The sequence below is a fragment of the Rhipicephalus microplus genome, chromosome 6 (assembly GCF_043290135.1).
Source record: "Rhipicephalus microplus isolate Deutch F79 chromosome 6, USDA_Rmic, whole genome shotgun sequence".
In the NCBI taxonomy this organism is placed as follows: domain Eukaryota; kingdom Metazoa; phylum Arthropoda; class Arachnida; order Ixodida; family Ixodidae; genus Rhipicephalus; species Rhipicephalus microplus.
The window spans coordinates 89,163,303-89,182,469 of record NC_134705.1 but is presented as its reverse complement, the minus strand read 5'-3'; the positions used below and the strand labels follow the sequence as shown (position 1 = coordinate 89,182,469).

Sequence of the window (19,167 nt, the reverse complement as noted above, 5' to 3'; positions counted from 1 at the left end):
AGTCACCCACTAGAAAAGCCCCAGACGTAACTGCACCCTTAAGGCCACGTAGTGGGTGCATGACAAGTTTAAGAGGTTTCACCCACTAGAAACACAATATCGCTATCGCGTTGAACTCTTAAAGGGGGAGCTTAAGGGTCCCCCAAGTTTTTTTCGTTTATTTTTATCACGACCTGGCTTGCTTCCCTTTGCAGCAGTTTTAAAGGCAGCAGTCTGAGGCATCGGCGTCTCATACTTTGCAACATTTATCGTTTTATTGTATGAATGCTACGTTAACTGTATTTTCTAAATGTACTCATTGACATAGAACTACAAAACAGGTTGTTGGACTGCAGCTTCGTTTATGTGGGGTTATAATGTGCAGTTAGCTACAGGAAGAGAGAGATGTATGTAAAAATATGTTACGAATGCCGGAAGCACAACCAGAACAATTTAACATACGCTTTGCTTCCCGACAAGAAACTGTGGAATAAAATTTTTGCTTCGTCCATTAAGTCATAAAAGACTTACGCTCTAGGACGTGAGTGTAACCTGCCGAGACAGCCTAGTGAAAACGCCACTGTAGTTCGAAATGACACTATATTGCTACGTGTTTTCTAGATGCGCAATCAGCGGAACTATACTGCTTAGCTGTACCTTGTTCACTGAAACTATATATCTGGTCAGTATAATGTGACTCCTAAGCAAATCATTTACCGATCGTAGGTGTCAGCCAGCGTTTTCGCGTCGTCGGAGCTATTCTTTTTTCATCTTTTTGTGAATTTTATTAACGAAAACATTGAACGACTGACTTCAACCAAGACGTTTTCGCAGCTGTTTGAATTCGGTCTGTTTGAATTTTTCGGTCTGTATTCGGTCTGTACTTCAAGCAGACGGTCTGTTTGAATGTTTTCTACGTTTTTTTTTGTTTGCAAATACAGAGTGGTCTCATGGCGTTCACATGAACGCTGGCATCACTTTTCTGCTACCAGTAGTTTAATTATACCACAGAGGAAAAAGCAAGAAATCGCGTCTTTTGCATAACAACTTTTACCAGAGCTGCACTAGTCGCTACATCTGATATGCAATATCTCCGTAGAGGTGTTTGTAGGTAATAAAGCGAAGTCGAATAGGCATGTGACCACACTCACTCCTGACCTTAGGATATGGCGTCAAAATTAGCGAGTGTCATCAACCACCTCTACAACTGTTTGTGAACTTTCCTGACTTAGTGTCGTATCTAAGACATGTGCACACACAAAGGTAGAAGGGTGTTCCAGGGCCTTAGTTTGCCCGTCGTGCTTCGGTGTACAAGCTTTGCTCTCGTCACACGATTCTGCACACTCGATACCCAATGCTTAGCATATTAAGTCCTCATATGGCTCCGGGGTAGAAAAATTCTCGAGATTTGGCTAGACCTGACGATAAGCCAGAAGACGTCGATGACGCTTGCGTCAGATTTAATGATGCGACAGAAACTACGTAATAAAAGTCGGTTATAAGTACCATGATGCTCAAAGAAATGTGTGTGCTCGGTCGGCGTATTAAAAACAACTCGATGTCAACGTCGCATGACGCCATCAGTGACCCGCCAACTGGTGCTATCATCGTGATGACGCAGACACCAGAACTTGTTCCGCAATCGTGTCGTCATGATTACGTCGAAAAATGATGTCACATCATGAGTCATCGTATGACACGGTCACTTGGTCAAAGGCGGGATGTGCAATACCATGTGCACGGACGCTGTGCAAAGCCATTCGGCGTACAGTAAGCTATCAGGGACTGGGGGTCCAATAGAGTAGACAGATGAAAAGTAGGCTGAAGAGATGACGGCTTTGGCCGTCTTAGGCAAATGCATGAACGACCATGTCACTTTTGTTTCTGTGGTGGCAACCTCTTCACTTGCGCACTTCAATGTACTCGAAATGTGACAACGAAATAACATGGATGTCAACTAGCTGGTACTAACGACATTTCAACCTACACGCAGTCCCTCGGTGTCCCGGCTCCCGCAAGAAGCTGCCATCGTCGCTCAGTCCCGAGCCTCTGGGTGGTAACAACCCGGAGGTCCAGCTGAGCAGGCTGCGCCAGGCCACGGGCATGGTGACTGAGTTCAACCCCAACTACGAGTTCGGAGGCTCCACCTGCACCCTGCAGGACCTCACCGACATCCCACGCGAGAGCCTAACGCTCGTCAAGGCCCTCGGCCAGGGAGCATTCGGCGAGGTCTACCAGGTCAGTGGCACACAACGTTTCAGTCTTTAGATTGAGCTAGTTTTCATTCTTGTTCACGCTGACCTCTAGGCCCGAAGAAAAAAAACAGTGTTGACAGAAGCGGTGCCCGTAATCTCTACACCGCGATTTATCGCCGCAGTCGTTGCGCCTAGACGTTTGCCTCTGTTTCAGCCTTTCATCTGGAGACTTCCGGCACTGTCCTACCAATGACATACGTTGTGCCTATAGAAGCGCTTTCGCCATGAAGAGAAACCCAGCAATTAAGTAGAGTTGGCCAGGACATGTACATGATACGAAGAGCAAGTAGCAAATGGTCTCTTGCAGCAACAGTGATTGCGTGTACGAAGATTACTCACAAGCATGAAAAGTCAGCAAGTAGGCTGCGAAATAAGACGGCAAATCCAAATTTGGAAAAATTTTCGCAAGCATTCACCGTTTCCAAGTCGCGCAGATCTTTACCTTACTGAATTTGGCAACCTCCAGATGCACGAAAAATGAAAACTGCTTAAGGAAGCGTTCCTCGTGAAGTGTCTAAAAGGCATAACGTGATTGACAACGTGCGCCAGTATTAAATAGCTTCTCTTGTAAATCGTGTGAAGCTACCGCGCGAAGAGCACGCTCATCGCAGGACTTCGAGAACGACGAAGAAGACGGGAACGTTCATGAAATAGAACACACACACACACACACACATATATATATATATATATATATATATATATATATATATATACATACAACACGGCGAGACGAGTCGTAGCGAGAATTTCGAGTGTCTTGAGAGAGGCTGGTGTTAACACGGGCCTGGTGACGGCAGTGTGCGAGACGAGATAGGAATTCTTCAGAGAAAGGAGCCGTCGAGGATGCAGGGGCCGAAAGGAAAGAGACATCCAGAGCGAAACTCGGCGAGCGACCATGGACGAGAAAAAATGGAGAAAAGCCGGTAGTGCGTTGAGCAGCCGTATTATAGGCGAATGTCACGAAGGGTAGAAATGCATCCCAGTTCGTGTGGTTGGGGTGAATGTACATGGCGATCATGTCCGATAGGGTCCGATGAAACCGTTCAGTCAATCCGTTGGTCTGCGGGTGGTAGCTAGAAGTGGTCTTGTGAACAGTGTTCGAGGCACGCAAAACTTGCTCGACAATAGAAGATAGGAAGACTTTGCCACGATCACTGAGGAGAATGCGTGGAGCTCCATGACGCAAAAAGATGTGGCGAAGAAAGAAATCGGCGATCTCAGTGGCAGTCCCAGATGGTATAGAAGCTGTTTCTGCGTAGCGGGTAAGGTGGTCGACTGCCGTGACAATCCAGCGATTCCCATTGGATGATATAGGAAGAGGGCCATACAAGTCGATTCCAATGACTTCAAAAGGTGAGGCGGGACAAGGAAGAGGTTGCATTAAGCCAGCCGGAGCAGTTGTCGGTCGTTTTCGCCGTTGGCTATGGACACAGGAGGCGACGTACTTAGCGACGGCTGAAGAGAGGCCAGGCCAAAAACAACGACTTCGTATTTTGTCGTAAGTCTTGTGGTAGCCTAGATGAGCAGCGGTTGGATCATCATGAAAGGCTTCCAGAACTTCACGTTGCAGAGAACGTGGGATGACGGGTACCCACTTGTTGCCATCGATGTGGTAAACGTAGCGACATAAAGCATCACCGACAAGCTTAAATTGTTTAAGTTGTCGACGAAGTCTGGCGTTTGGAGGAGTAGTAGAGCCGGTCAAGCGGTCAACAATGGTGCGGCAGTATGGGTCGACACGTTGTTGTGAAACAAGGACGGATAGGGTGGCAGGTGATGAACTTAGCGCTGTGATTGGAGAGGTGCTGTTGTTTTGGAGTATCGATGGTGAATTGCTTCCGCTGGGCAAAGGACAGCGCGATAGAGCATCAGCATCTTGATGCTTCTTCCCATATCTGTAGGTGACATCGAAATCATACTCCTGTAAGCGAAGCGCCCAGCGACCAAGGCGACCCGATAAGTTTTTCAGCGATGAAAGCCAGCATAGGGCGTTATGGTCGGTCACGACGGTAAAATGACGGCCGTGAAGATATGGTCGGAATCTTTGCACTGCCCAAACAACAGCAAGGCACTCCTGCTCTGTGATAGTGTAGTTCTTTTCTGGAGCGGTAAGAGCACGACTTGCGTAAGCAACGACGCGTTCGCGTGAGTTTTTGTCACGCTGCAAGAGTACCGCACCGAGACCATGACTACTTGCGTCGGTGTGAAGGATGGTGGGTGCGGTGGAATCGAAGTGGCACAGTACCGGATCCGACGTGAGGGCTTGCTTCAATGCCGTGAAAGCGCTTTCGCAGTCTTCGGACCAAATGAAGGGGACGTTCTTTGCGAGGAGTTGATGGAGCGGAGACGCAAGTTCCGCGAAACCACGTATGAAGCGCCGGAAGTAAGAAGATAACCCAAGAAAGCTGCGCAGGTCCTTCTGACGTAGTGGACGAGGAAAATCGTGGACAGCGGCAAGCTTCTCGGGGTCAGGCCAAATTCCTTCTTTGCTGACAAGGTGGCCGAGAACCTTGATTGTCTTGCTAGCAAAGGTACATTTCTTGGTGTTAAGCTGTAGACCGGCTTTGGCAAGGCATGTGAGGACTTCGTCAAGACGTTGTAGATGCTGCGAGAACGTGGATGAAAACACTACTATGTCATCGAGATAGCACAGACATGTTTTCCATTTCAAACCACGCAATACGCCGTCTATCATGCGTTCGAAGGTGGCGGGCGCATTACAGAGTCCAAAAGGCATCACATTGAACTCGTACAACCCATCTGGCGTTGAAAAGGCGGTCTTCTCTTTATCAGACTCCGACATTGGTATCTGCCAGTAGCCTGACCTAAGGTCGAGGCTGGAAAAATACTCTGCGCCCTGTAATGAATCCAGTGCATCGTCAATCCGAGGGAGGGGATAAACATCCTTGCGCGTTATTTTGTTTAGCGCACGGTAATCGACGCAGAAACGCACTGTCCCATCTTTCTTTTGAACGAGAACAACTGGGGATGACCAGGGACTCGAGGAAGGACGTATGATGTTGCGTCGTAGCATGTCTGAGACGTTTTCCTCGATGATCTTGCGTTCTGCCTGAGACACGCGATATGGACGCCGATGTACAATACGAGAGCCGTCAGTCTGGATGCTGTGAGTAGCGGTGGTAGTCATGCTGAGGGCGGGCGAGTTCACGTCAAATAGAGAACGGTGTCTATTTAACAGGGCGAGCAAATCTTCAGTTTGATCAGGTGTTAAGTCATTGCTTATTGTCGCCGACACAGGTGTGGCAGAGGCATTGAATGGCAATGATTGCGACTTCGGAACATCGTTGTGGTTGTTGTTCGGAAGCGTAACAATCGCAACAGGCTCACTGTCGACCGCGCAAGATACTGTTGAGCCACAGGGGAGCAGTACACACTCGGGCGTTTGATTTATGGCGGTTAGGTACGTACACCCATCGAAGAAGCGAATAAGCCCCGGTGTGATCACAATGCCCCTACGTAGGGTATGACCGTAAGGGAGAATTAGTACGTCGCCATCCACAATGTCGGTGCAATTAACACTTATAATTTCTTCGATGTATGGCCGAAGTACATAATCTGACTTGGTGACAAGGCGGATGCGTCCATCTTGTTCAAGCGGAGAAGAGTCAGTGGCGTTTAGATGCAGGAGGCGCTGATCACATGATATGAAAGTGGACGCAGAAGACAAGAAATCCCACCCAAGAATGAGAGCGTGGGTGCACTCACGAAATACCGCGAAAACAATGTGATGACGAATGCCTTCTATGCAGACACGAACGGTACACTGTGCAAGTGGACGAATGAGAGCGTTGGTCGCCGCACGTAGAGGTGGGCCGCCATAAGGTGTGGTGACTTTTCGAAGGCGGGAACAAAAATCAGCACGAATAATCGAAACGGCAGCGCCAGTGTCTACAAGAGCCTCAACACGTACACCTTCTACAAACACTACTATCAAATTCGATGGCCGCTCTGGAGGAATTGTTAGCTGTCCAAGGGATGCAGTTTCCCCTCCTAAAACTGCATCGGGGAGTTTTCCGCGTGGGCGTTCGTGGAATGGGAGGCGGGCCGTAGAGGCGACACTGAACGGCGACCTGGCGAAGGCGACCTGCGGCGAGACGTACGGGAATTCCCAGGCATGTCCGTATGTTAAGTAGGTGACGGTGAACGGTAATAGGACGATCGGGGGGGTGGCCGTAAGTAGTTCATGGTCGGACGGAAGCTTCGATGTTCTTCGGGAGCGTAGCCGCGTTGCTCGTCTTGTTGGCGCCTTCGACAAAACCGAGCGATATGTCCTCGATAGCCGCAGTAGTAACAGGTTGGCCGAGGTGGGCGCTGAGGTGCGTAGTAAGGTGGTGCACGCACTGGCGGTGATAACGAAGCCAGAGGCGTATGGTCTGCTGTTGTAGGCACAGAAACGGTGGGTGCGGCAGAGAGCGCGGCAACTTTGGCATACGTGCGCGTCTGGCGCACGCAGGGACTATTGGAACACGTCGCACGCGATGCGGAGGCGATCTCTTGTTTAATCAGGTCTCGCAAGCTATCTTTTTCAGGAGGTAAAGTAACTTCGACAGCACAGGAAGAGCAGCGCCCGTGCAGCTCTTCACGAACGATGTCGCGAATAAGCGCACGCAAGTCGAGGGGTGCAGGCAAAGGAACGTCGGTGGCATCGTAGCAAAGACGAAGAGACTGAAGCTCGTCAAGTCGCTGACAGATGGTTATCACGTCCTGGGTGGGGGCAGGATTTTGCGTGGTGAGGGCGTTAAAGGCGACGGTGTTAATGCCTTTAATAATGTGGCGTATTTGGTCGTTTTGAGACATGCCGGTGTTAACGCGCTTGCACAGTGCAAGGACATCCTCAATATAAGAGGTGTAAGATTCACCCGGCAGCTGCGTGCGTTGAGCGAGTTTCTTCTTTGCTGCCTCAGTGCGAACTGCAGGGGCACCAAATACCTGACGAATTTGCTGCTCGAAAGTGTCCCAGTCGGGAAGATCCGGGTGGTGGTTCCAGAACCAAGTTTTCGCAACATCGGACAAGTAAAATGGGACGCTGCGCAACTTGTGTGGATTGTCCCACCTGTTCAAATCGCTGACGAGGTCGTAGTTCTTGATCCAGTCTTCGACATCATCGCCTCGGAGACCGGAAAACACAGGTGGATCACGCAGGCGAGTGTTGTTGGGCGGAGCGGGCGGCGGTGGCTGCAGTAAGACGGCGACGTTGGATGGGCCAGGGTTTTCTTGGGCCGCCATGGCAGGGGGTTGTACGCGACGACCCGAGCGGAGCTCCAGCGAGAACGGGCGAGAGGACTCGAGGGAACGGAAAGCACTGTCCACCACTTGTGAGGAACCGGTTTATTCGGCCAGGCTCGAGCTCAATCACGCCGGTGATGATATTCTTAGATGAAGAAGATGTACAGGTGATGATGATTACAAAGAGAATAAAGAGTCATTCGCTTGTCGCGCTCACAATATATATATATATATATATATATATATATATATATATATATATATTTGACGTAAGCATGTGGGAGGTATATATATATATATATATATATATATATATATATATATATATATATATATATATATATATATACATATATATCATTCGTATTCGTTTCAGACCCACCATTACCTCTGTCTCAAATTGCATCTGATAGCCTGCATCAATCTCTGCCCAGATATACTCGTTTTTCGAGTTTTGGCTTTTCTTTCTATAGAATTTTTTTTTCAGTCTAAAATTACTTTGTGCTTGGAAAACCATAAGCCTTTTACTTAAGATCCTGCCGCCCGGTTCTTGGCCGATCCCCCTTTGTGGGTGTGCACCAGAGTAACAAGGATCACCATCATCATCATCATCAGAACACGTTCGTTGACATGGATACTCGGCTTGGCACCTTTTTCATTTCGCACCTTTAGACGTCGAAATGCGGCTTTCCTACAGCTTCATAACATGAACGCATTTTACTGCATCTTCAAAGGATATCTGTATCCACTCCAAACATAAGTCAAACCGACCGTGTTATTTATTATTACTTGGGTTGTATGCCCAGAAAACACAAGAGATAGGGGAAATGGGGAGGAAACAGGCTGACAAGCACCACCTTTAGAAGAACAACGCCGGCCTGCCCGCCCCTTCGGGAAGGGGTGATATAGCGTTAAAAAATATAGGGGGAGAAAGAGGAGAGAGAAGAGAAAAACAAAACAGAAAAGACACGTAAGCACAAATAAATAGTCACTTGAAAAAAATGTCTATAAACACGAGGTCAAATCGGTTTTCTTCAGGAAAGTTAGCACGGCTCGATGGGCCGGCGCACGCCTTGTCACACATCCTCCTGGAAACAAGAAATCATCAATGGCTGTGCACCTAAGTCCAAAAAGTCAAAATGCCTTTGTGAGCAGTGTTCGCTGTGCAACGACGAACACAAACGATGAACACACAACGAACATAAAGGACTGTCCTTGAAGATACAATCGTTTGCACACTGATACCTAACCAACCCTTGTCTTATACAACAGGGCTCTGTCACGACGAGGCATTCTACGATCACAGACGCATGCTCAACAAAATGAAAGCACGCACATGTATACACGGTAAGAAAGTAGCATATTGGGCTAGCTGGAACATACTCATCAAGTGTTTGTGCTTTTTTGTGCGCCGATCCTGATAAGCGTGTACCTACGTGCGACCAATACATGCTACTGGGCGGTAAACTTGCAATGATAGTACTTGTTGGATAGACTTGGTGGGACTGAGAGTTGTTGGAAGTATTCTTTCCTTCTCTTCGAAGCGTTCACTTGTTGCGATAAAACTGGTACTACGGAGTGTTGTTACAACACGAGGCAAGATGAACATGCAGTAGTGTGGCTGTGAGAGACTTCGGCATGCCTGTTTCAGAGCACCATGTCCTGCAGAAGCGCTTCTTAAAACTGTAAATGCAAGTGTTACCGAAAGGCATGTCATTCTGCGCAGGTGCATACTGGACAGCGTCTTTTGAGCATTCTGCGCTTCGTACATCTGTGCATGTGTGCTTGAATACTAAATTCTGTTGGGCAACCATGGAAGTATACGTCGTAGGCTTCATTAGAAGTGCAAACAACGTAAGAACTTGGGTGTTTATGGCAGAGAGAGAGAAAACAGCTGGGTATAATGAAAGACGGTGAGAATAATGACTTAGATTTTTTGCAGATCCCTATTGTAGATGGGAATAAAAGACTCAAAAGTAAAGCGAAAAAAGCTTCACGGAACAACATCACGGAATAGACACGAAGCGCTCACGGTGCACCTCCCAATGAACTCTTTAATGTTTCATTTAAAGAGACTCTGAAACGCTTTTTCAAGTAACCATGGAATGAATTCACTGGAAAAGCTTAATGCCTCAGAAATTCAACGCCGCAAAATTTTTAAGAATCCGTCCTGTGCGAGTAGAGTTACAAAGGTTTGTCGTATGCTGCAATTGCATTCTGTCTTCTCTCGTCCCGATGAAAGCACTAAAAGCTAAGCAGGGAGGGATGGCAGGGCCACAGAAAAACGTCACACGCGCTTCGTGGCCTTGAGCACTTTTTTTTCTTTTTTTTATTTGGATGTGCCACTTTTTTCGGTGTGATCGTGCGCGCACGCGTGGACTAGTTGTGGTCTCCCGCGGCGATCTCTGTAATAAGCGAGTGCGCCATGTTCAAATCAGCCAATGGCTGATAGATGGGTAATTAACGTGTGATTTTTGGGCATATTCCGCCATTTTTCGAAAGCAGAGAAGGTAATTTTAGCTGACTTTGATATTTTATTGTGAATTCCAGGCCGCGTGCTGTGCTATAATATTTGGCTCGCGTGTTGTCGAGAGCTTCTACTACCGATCGGCAACGTTTTCTGACCATGCTCAAAAAGTGTTTCAGGGCCTAAGAGTACTCGTAGCACTACAGAGTCAATAATGAGAAAATACCCAGGAGACTATGTGCCATATTGTTGGCTCGAAGTTGGCTAACGACGCCGTTGCTCTCGTTTGACAGGTGGCTGGTGCAAGTGGAGATACGTATCTTTCTATTCGCGGGTACGACACCTGTATAGTGAGTGTGTGGGAGGAAGAGCGGCAAAGAAAAGATGGAATCTCTGGAGAAGTTGCACTGAAAAGCCCGTCAGAAATGGGGCCTTTTTGATGGAAAATCCCTTAACAGGAGCGTATTTTATGTTCTCGTTCATCACTTGACCTAGTCCATTGTCGGAAACATATAGCTTCCTATAGATACACCACAGGAAACTCTGGCGCTAGTGTCTATGGGAGCTGCAACGCACGGCGTTTCAACCAGCATGGGAATGATGGGTAGTACATAAATTTGCCTAATTATTTTTTCGGCTCCACTTGACTCCGTGTGACCTAAATTCACTTTGCCACTATGTGAAGTTCAGCAAAGGTTCAACGGCTCCAGTTCAGCACCTTAACTTTTTTTGCTCACCAATTCAAATCGGCTCACAAAGATTACAACGGTTCGTTCTAGTATTTGAAACTAGCAATAAACAAAGCTACAAGTGCATTCGAAGCCGGAAGAACGAACAATGTACAAACCCTGTACTATCCATCACTCTGCTTGTAGCTAATTGATCGCAGTGCCAGAGCCCCTCCTGTAAAATTGAGGAAACTCTGTGGTCAGAAATCTTCTGGCCAGCATCTGGAATAGGACCATGCAGGGAAATCGAATGCGTAAAATGTATATCTTGGCCGAAAGTACACACAAAAAAGCAAGATGGTGGAACTCGAGAACATGGCAGTGTCTTGCAATGCCCATTGTAGCGCTCCATATTTAAGGAATATCAGTTGATCATCATAATCGGGAGCCATCTCTTACGGGGTCTCTCAACAGCTTAGGTATTTGTACACACTCACTCACTCACTCACTCACTCACTCACTCTACGGACGTTTCCCTAGCCAGATGGCTGACTTATTGACTGACTACCACCTGGATTGACCAACCGACCTTTATGACACACTCCAAATCAATCAGTCAATTTCATTCCTCCAACCAAACAATGGCTGCAGATCTTCAAAGTTGATGCTGATGATAGAGTGAACCTGCATTAACGAAATAGTAAACGATATAAATATTGTTCAAGGAAATGTTTTCAAACAATATGAACGCCATGTACGCTTTGTAGACGGTATTGCCACATGTTTCACTCTTTCACTTCGATAAGGGCCGACAGAAAGCCTCAACGACAATGATCGCGAGTAGCGAAGAAACTTCACTCCTCAAAAATGAACCATACCACTGTACTCGTTGAGCTGTCCTGCTGGTTTTGGGCCTCATCAGCGTCGCTCACCTCGTTTACAGGGCTTCCTGCTGCCAACAACCGTAGCGCCCACTACACCGACCACTGGAGAGGCACCGTCACCCGTGACAGAGATCCCAGTGGCCGTGAAGACGCTGCCGGAGCTCTCGTCCCCTGAGTCCGAGAAGGACTTCGTCACGGAGGCCTGCATCATGAGGTACGATGACCGCGAGACAGAGTGCGTTGGGGCGATTACATACTCACTCTATAAGAATAACACCACGCCTGCTCCGAACACGGCCACACAGCCACGGCGAAAGCTAGAAGAGCGGTCTATTGAAAACCCGTAGTAAAGTCTCTTGGGCAACTGTATACTACAAGTGCACTTTCAAAGTGTCCTCTGCATTATAAGTCATAGTTCTTTTCCTGAAGTAAGGAAGCACGCACTGTGCCATTCTTCATCACCTGCAAAAAAACGAAGCACCAGAAACACATCTGTAAGTCATTATGTGGAGTTTGTGCTGTGGCCGACAACGAGGAAGTATTCTGGCTGGGCCTTCTGTAATTGGTTGGGAGCTTTAAATGACTCCTTCGTTGTGCAAGTTACATTATGCGAATTTGGTTGTTATTTTACTTTTCTGTCATGGTACATCACATGCATTAGCACGACTTCTTGCTCGACGTGACGCCTGTATATGGTCTTTTTGTGAAGGAGTTTCAAGCAGTGGTGTGACTCTGGTGCAATACTCGACTGCCACGCAGGGAGCTTCGGTTCGAATTCTATCATATCCAAGAAATTACCATTTTCTCTTTTCACATGATAGGAGCTGCAGACTCTGTCGCCGGCGGTGTCACCAGCAGTGGCCTAAAACTATGCCACTAAAGCAGCCGGCTGTTGGGATCTCACAACTGCTTTCGCTGTAAAAATGATTAGAGACTAGCGTCAACTAGCGTACTAGCCAGCGCTGGATAAGGAGCCAGAGGAGTAGAGCGTGAGAGAGAGAAAATGACTATCATGGAAAAAGAAAGTGAGATACGAATGAAAATAAATCTAGACTTTAACTTGTCAAACACGTAGTAGTGGGTCTACAAGATGTCAGCATGCCATCGGAGGCTCGGAACAGGATATGTGAACCTACCTAGATGATTAAGTAAATGAATTTTGTAGTTTGAAGTTTATTACCATGTAGGTACAAGATGCCCGTAAATAACAAGAATGGTGGGATAAAAGCTGTGTACAGGCAGATTGACTGGTTCCATCTTCTTGTACAGTAACAGCATCAAAATCACAGGAGCTCCCACTTATTGCAATATTAAAATATAGACTCACAGAATAAATTGATACCAATCTGCTAAAAACCGCATTTTCCAAAAACATAAAAGCAATATTAACATTCATATAATCAGTTGATGTTATCCGTTTGTAGGAACACAACTTATGTTTTCATCGTCCAGTTTTCCTGCATAGTGGTAACAATGGCAATAGGAAAAAAGGCGCAAATAATATTTAATTTATTGTGCATTGGACACCGGCATATAAGCCAGAGGAAGCAACGTACTTGAAGGAATAACTTGAACGAACACGTGCGATAGAGGTATCACGTGTGATAGAGGTAAACTGTACAGACCAGCCTATATCAATTATCCATTTTTACGGACATATTATTAGTGAAAGCCGTGTGCAAATTGTACGACAAGTTTATCATACGATACGATGGCAACAAGCTTTTGTACAAAATCAGCTCGAATAGGACGGAACACCTGAATAGAAGGACAAAGTATGAGCGCTCGTATACTGTGTTCTTTCGTCCTCGTGCTCCGTCCTATTTTCGTTGATTCTGTACGAGATGCATTAAGTTCAACTCGCCTACCTCTCTACCTTACTGAAAAACTTGTTAGTTAGGGCCTGAGGCCATACAGTTGACAAATAATATCCGATCTCGGAGCTGGCCGGGAGAGGGTATTTAGTATTCTTAATAATCTTGACCTATATTTGTAATTAAATGCAAATAATAAATCGTTCCTCTTTGCTACGTATCAATACAATTCAGCCCCGCTGTTGTGGTCTAGTTTCTAAGGTACGGGGCTTCTCACCCGCAGATCGTAGCCATAGAATCTCGGCTGCGGCGGCTGCATTTTTGATGGAGGCAGAAATGCTGTAGGCCTGTGTGCTCATGTTTGGCTGCACGTTAAAGAACCCTAGGTGGTCGAAATTTCCGGAGCCCTCTACTACGACGTCTCTTATATTCATAGGGTGGCTTTGGGACGTTAAACTTCACATATCAATTATTATTATTACAATTAAACTGGTTAACCTTGAAGAAAGCACTAGAGTGGAGCTTTTTAGTGTAGGCCATGAGTATTTTTCAAAGTGCTCTTTTCTGTTGGCCGGTAACTTTCACTGATACTAACATTACATAAAAGAGAACAGGTTGAAATATTTTAATACAAACTAAGTTTACCAGACAGTACTTTCACGAACCTTCAAATTGAGATCTTGGACTGAATTAGGTGAAAGAGCACTTACGAATAAAATAACTGTAAATTCCGCCCTGGATTCTTAGTGTGACATCAAATGTTCAGTCACATGATTCATGCATTAGTGCCACAAACCAAGGACTTGAAAAATTGGTGCAACATGAGCATTCGCGACTATTGTAGAGGGACATGTGCTCCTCAGGTGATGAATGCTTCACTGCAGCAGATTGTCGACTGGTCAAAGGTCACCATGCACACGGATTCGACGGGGGGTTACTTCTGGGTCACTCATTTCTCTATGATTTTTTTTACGGCGAAGTACCTTAGGGTTTCGGCTAGTCGACACGTCATGTTGTCGTCACGGTCCGTGATGAAGGGGCATACGCCACAAAAAAGGGGTAAATTCCACTTCCTGTCACCAGTTCATACTATGCATAATATGACTTAAAAGTTCGTCGCTATGGCCTAAAACAATATGTTTGGCTTCACAGCTTTGTCAGCACACCCAACGAAATCTGCCAAAGTGCTCAAGTTTCTCATTTTAAACCAGATACACAAGCGTGCATCTCTACAGTCGTCATCTAGTATTGGAAACCCCTTCTTAAAACACATTTCCAAACTATTATTTCGTTGGTGAGTCTGCAGAGAGTAAAGATTTAAAGAGTTAAAATTTCACTGGGGAAACACTGGCACACTCCACACTCTTCGCCCTTGCCCAGATTTCATGTCTGTGGAGCTGAAATGCCCTTCCCTACATGCGCCCCAATTTCCTTCTATGTCTTCAAACAACGGCGCCTGGACCATCGCCTGCGCGTTTCCGCCAGCGCTGGGGTGCTTGTCACTGGAAGTCACAGTGAAATTCTGTAGCCTAGGCACGTAAAAATGCATCCCTGAAGAGTGCAGTAAATGGCTGTTTTTTTTTCTTCCCTGCTCGCAGCAAATTCAACCACCCCAACATTGTCCGCTTCATTGGCGTCTGCTTCGAGAAGATGCCACGGTTCATCGTTCTCGAGCTCCTGCCTGGCGGAGACCTCAAGTCCTTCCTCCGGGAATCGCGGCCAAAACCGGTGAGGCCATGTACACACTTAGCCTTGACTAAAGCTGTGCTTAGTCTCATTTGCCATCATTGTAAATACATCGTAAACAGACTTTTGAAGATACGCATGTAATTGTAGATAGATAGATACCAACATGCTTAGTTGATAAGAACAATGCCTTTTCCTAGATAAAATTCTGATAATAACCAATGAAAATCAACAAGAGATTTACCAATAAGCCTTAAGAAATGAAAGCAGCAACGGGTCATTCAGTAAAGAAACAAAGGCTTGCACTTAAGATTTGGTTCCTACCTTAGTGCTTCCCAAGTACAACACGTCAGGTACACATTAAGTGCGTCTTAAGGATGTCAATTTTCTTCAAGGTTTTCAAGCACATACGCTGAACATGTTAAGAAATATCAGTTGCGAGGAGCACCGTGTTCTTCCTGTCGGCTCCGTTACGTTATCTTTTCCCAATAACAAAAAAATAAATAAAAGCTACTACAAACAAGTATCATTTAACCTCAATTCCGTTATGATGAAAGAATGACAGCAAGTTTATAACTTTGGAGAATTTCTCGGGTCACTCAGGTAGAACTTTGTGGTGTTCGCATAAGCAATATAAGTTCACCCATGAGGCCATGTATACGTTACTGAATGATTACTTCATCTTTCGGGATGGTTCGTTGTGAGCTGCTATGATGCGTGTGAAACACTAACCCCCGTATTCTAGAACGCCCCTTCACTCGGCGCTCCACCTTAACTTGAGAAAGCCGATTGGAGTGCCATCTTTAGGCAGGAAAAGTCACTGCATATCAGTGATAATTTGCTGCTAATCTTCAGTAGCACAGCGTCATTTTCAGCCGAGCAGCGGCACAGTGCGCGCAGCTCGGTCAAGTGAAGGGTGAAAGTCGAGTGGAGGAGCGTTTGTGAATACGGGTGTGAGTGTCCTTATTTGCTTAAATATAGTATTATAACATCTGTTTGTATATTTTCCGTTGTTTATTTTTCTTGGCTTCATTCCCATGTTTTTCAAGAACAACAGTTAACAAAACTACACGTGAATTATGAGTTCATTCGAAAGTGTTCCTAATACTACATCATTCCGCTTGAAAATTCCACACTGAAAGTGACCTTTGCCTGTATAAAAGGTCTTTTCTAAGTATGCAAGCATTACAAATGCTTCATTACATGAACGTACGTAGGCATAAAGCACACTTACTGCGGTCTACCTAAGTACGGATAATTCGAGGCCACGTGCATCAGAACCAGGCCATCATGGTCGCATATTTCATTAAGTAAACGTTCATTCCTGTATTTCCGTGGAATAAACATTCGTTCATATTCATAAAACGCGATTGCATGGAATTCTTAGTAAGGGCAGGTTACAGCCCTTGCTGATGGCGGAACATCATTGACAGAGGAGATAAAAACTTTGTACTTATAATAGACAGTGCCTTCAGTGCATTGTGTGAGATATGGTTATTGTTCCTGGCGACGAAAGGTCCACGTTTTAACACGAACACTTCTGTTCTGTTATAACTTACTTCCTGTGAAAACTTTATCTGATGCAACATTTATGCATGTTTTCCAGTACGAAAGAAATAGAAGAATGATTGCCATAGACTAATAATAATATAATTGTGCTATACTGTAAATAAGGTGGGCTCCAGAAACTTCTGCTACTTCAGGTCAAATAACATGCACCTATATCTAAGCACACGAGCCTCTAACGTTATGAAATGAAATAAAAATTGAAATTATTACCATAAATGAAAAAGAGTCAATGAAGATATGAAGTAGTAGACTGAAACAAATATAGCAAATAACATGAAAATATTGGTCCAATGGCAGAATTTTACTGGACAGTGGCACGTTCAGAAGCACACACTTCTGCCGAAGTTGTATTCCCCATGCACAGAATTTTCGATCAAATCAGCTATGTGCCGTGTTTTATCTGCGCATAGCTGCTCTTAATAAGCATCTTTGTAACACTCCTTTTATTTATTTCTTTTCCATTGAAGCTCTCGACTAAATGCAGATTTTGTTGATTTTTGACACGTTTCACGCATTTTAACTCACAAACGATAAAGATTTATATCGGCAGACATAATGATTACAACAGCATAACTGAGTATCACAGCATTTTGGTAACAAGAGTTTACTATATAAACACAGCATAGTAACCAGCCTTGTTTTCTGCAGAATGTCCCACCGAGTCTTACGATGACAGACCTCCTGAAGTTAGCCATCGACGTGGCCAAAGGCTGCCAGTACCTGGAAGACAAGCACTTCATACACAGGTGCGCGAAGAGTTGTTTGTTGTACATTTTTTTTGTAGACGTCTTCACATTGAACTGCCTCCAGTTAACAGTAAGATGGCGGCGTTTCGCGGTGCGAGACCACGTTTGCACTAGGCAGCCAGCAAGTAGAAAAACTTGCGCGCAAGATGTGCGAGACTGGCTATCTCTGAAGGGGCCTTTCCGAGCACAGTGTAGAGGTGGCTGTTTGTATAATCTTGCATAATTGGCACTGTCCCTCAATAATCAACATGTGGGAAAGGCCAATAACTTTTCAGGTTTGCGAGCGCAACGGGCACAGCCAGTCACTATACTGACCACACGCGTTTCTTATCATTCAAACAAGCATTCCCTACTCAGTATAATATCTTATGCACTAGGTGGTCTTTATCATGATAGCAGCCGTAACGATATAGGCAGAAGAGTCAGTTAGGTGGTGAGGATCAGGAGCAAGAGTGCCCTCGTATTAACCAACCCCCCCTTCCCCCTTCCCCCTTGACCACATACCTGTGCAGCTCCAATGATCATATGTATTTTGTGTTAGACGTGTAAGTACACCACGAGTATGAAGTATGCACACTCACACTTCTATATTGTGGCCACAACTACGATGGACTTATTACAGCGGAGCTGCCGGGCTCTTTCTTAGGCCGCGTAGCGACACCAGAAGGCTATCATCACCAAAAAATCGGCATGCGCTCTCTTCGTACTCTTCATCTTTTGTTTAGACCCAAGAACACGAGCGCCTATTTTTCGGCGTGGAACGCCAATGCCAAAACTCTGACGAGATGGAGAATGAGCTCAAAAAAAAGAACCAGATAAATAAAAAGAAAAAGATAAAATAGAGAAAGGAGGGGAGGAGAGAAGGAAAAGGCAGAAGGTGAGAAAACGATTGTTAAGAGACAGAGAAAGAAGGCGAAATGCAGATACATAAAGTAAAGAAAGAGAGATAACCATCAAGAGAAAGGGAACGAGATAAGCGTAGAAAGATTTGAAAAGAAACAGACACAACACAGCGACAGAAAAAAAAAAACAAGAGCGCAAGCATAGTCATGTGTAGTATAGTATAGCAACGAGTGGAAAAGGGCGCAGAGGGTGGCGAGGAAAAAAAATAGAAAGTGAGATGGTAGAGCGTATAATATTCTTTTTAGTACAGCAAAGAGTGTTGAAGAAAAGTGAGGGTGATGACAAGGCAAAGCAAGAGGACAGCACCACCACCTCCGCTGCTTCCCCATAACAGCAAAGGCTGTTCTCAGATGAGGCTTCCCGGTCCGTTCACGTAGCGCTGGTCAAGGGGTGATGAAAAAAGGGGAGGGTGAGACTCGGTAGGAGGAGAAGGGCAGCGCAGTGACAAAATAGGAGAGGGCCAAGGTTGGTGGGAATGGTTAACTGATGAAGGGGAAGAGGGGGAGTGTATAGGCTCGGTGGAAAAGTTGAACTAATGAGAGGCACACAGATACTGCGAGGGTGAGCCTGCCGCATGCGTTCATCAGCTTTGCTGTTTTGACAGTGTTCGCGAAGTGGATGATAATGATGGCCTACATGAAGCACTCACACCCACTTTGGAGGATGGGCCAAGAAACTAATATTTTATAGATACAGAGCATCACATATAAATTTTATGTACGATGAATTATAGAACGGCTAGAAGAACTTAACGATGCTAATTCAAATCATTGTGATCAAGACCACCCTGATTTAATTGAATAGAAATTCTACAGCGAAACATGTATCCCGGTGGTAATGACCTAATGAGAAGGCTCCCAAGGAGTGTTAGAAGTAGTGAAATTTAATATAATTCGATTAAATCCCACTGTGAGGATGTTCTTTCGCAGCAAATTGAACTGGTTGA

At 45.6% G+C, this 19,167-nt stretch overlaps 1 protein-coding gene across 1 annotated transcript in view; it reads left to right on the top strand.

Moving 5' to 3' along the window:
* Alk (Anaplastic lymphoma kinase) overlaps positions 1-19,167 on the top strand; it is a 251,749-nt gene that overhangs the window by 219,317 nt on the left and 13,265 nt on the right. The window contains exons 19-22 of the mRNA XM_075866168.1: positions 1,973-2,217; positions 11,563-11,717; positions 14,916-15,045; positions 17,221-17,318. Coding sequence (XP_075722283.1) covers positions 1,973-2,217; positions 11,563-11,717; positions 14,916-15,045; positions 17,221-17,318 — 628 coding nt within the window. The remainder of the gene's footprint in view (positions 1-1,972; positions 2,218-11,562; positions 11,718-14,915; positions 15,046-17,220; positions 17,319-19,167) is intronic.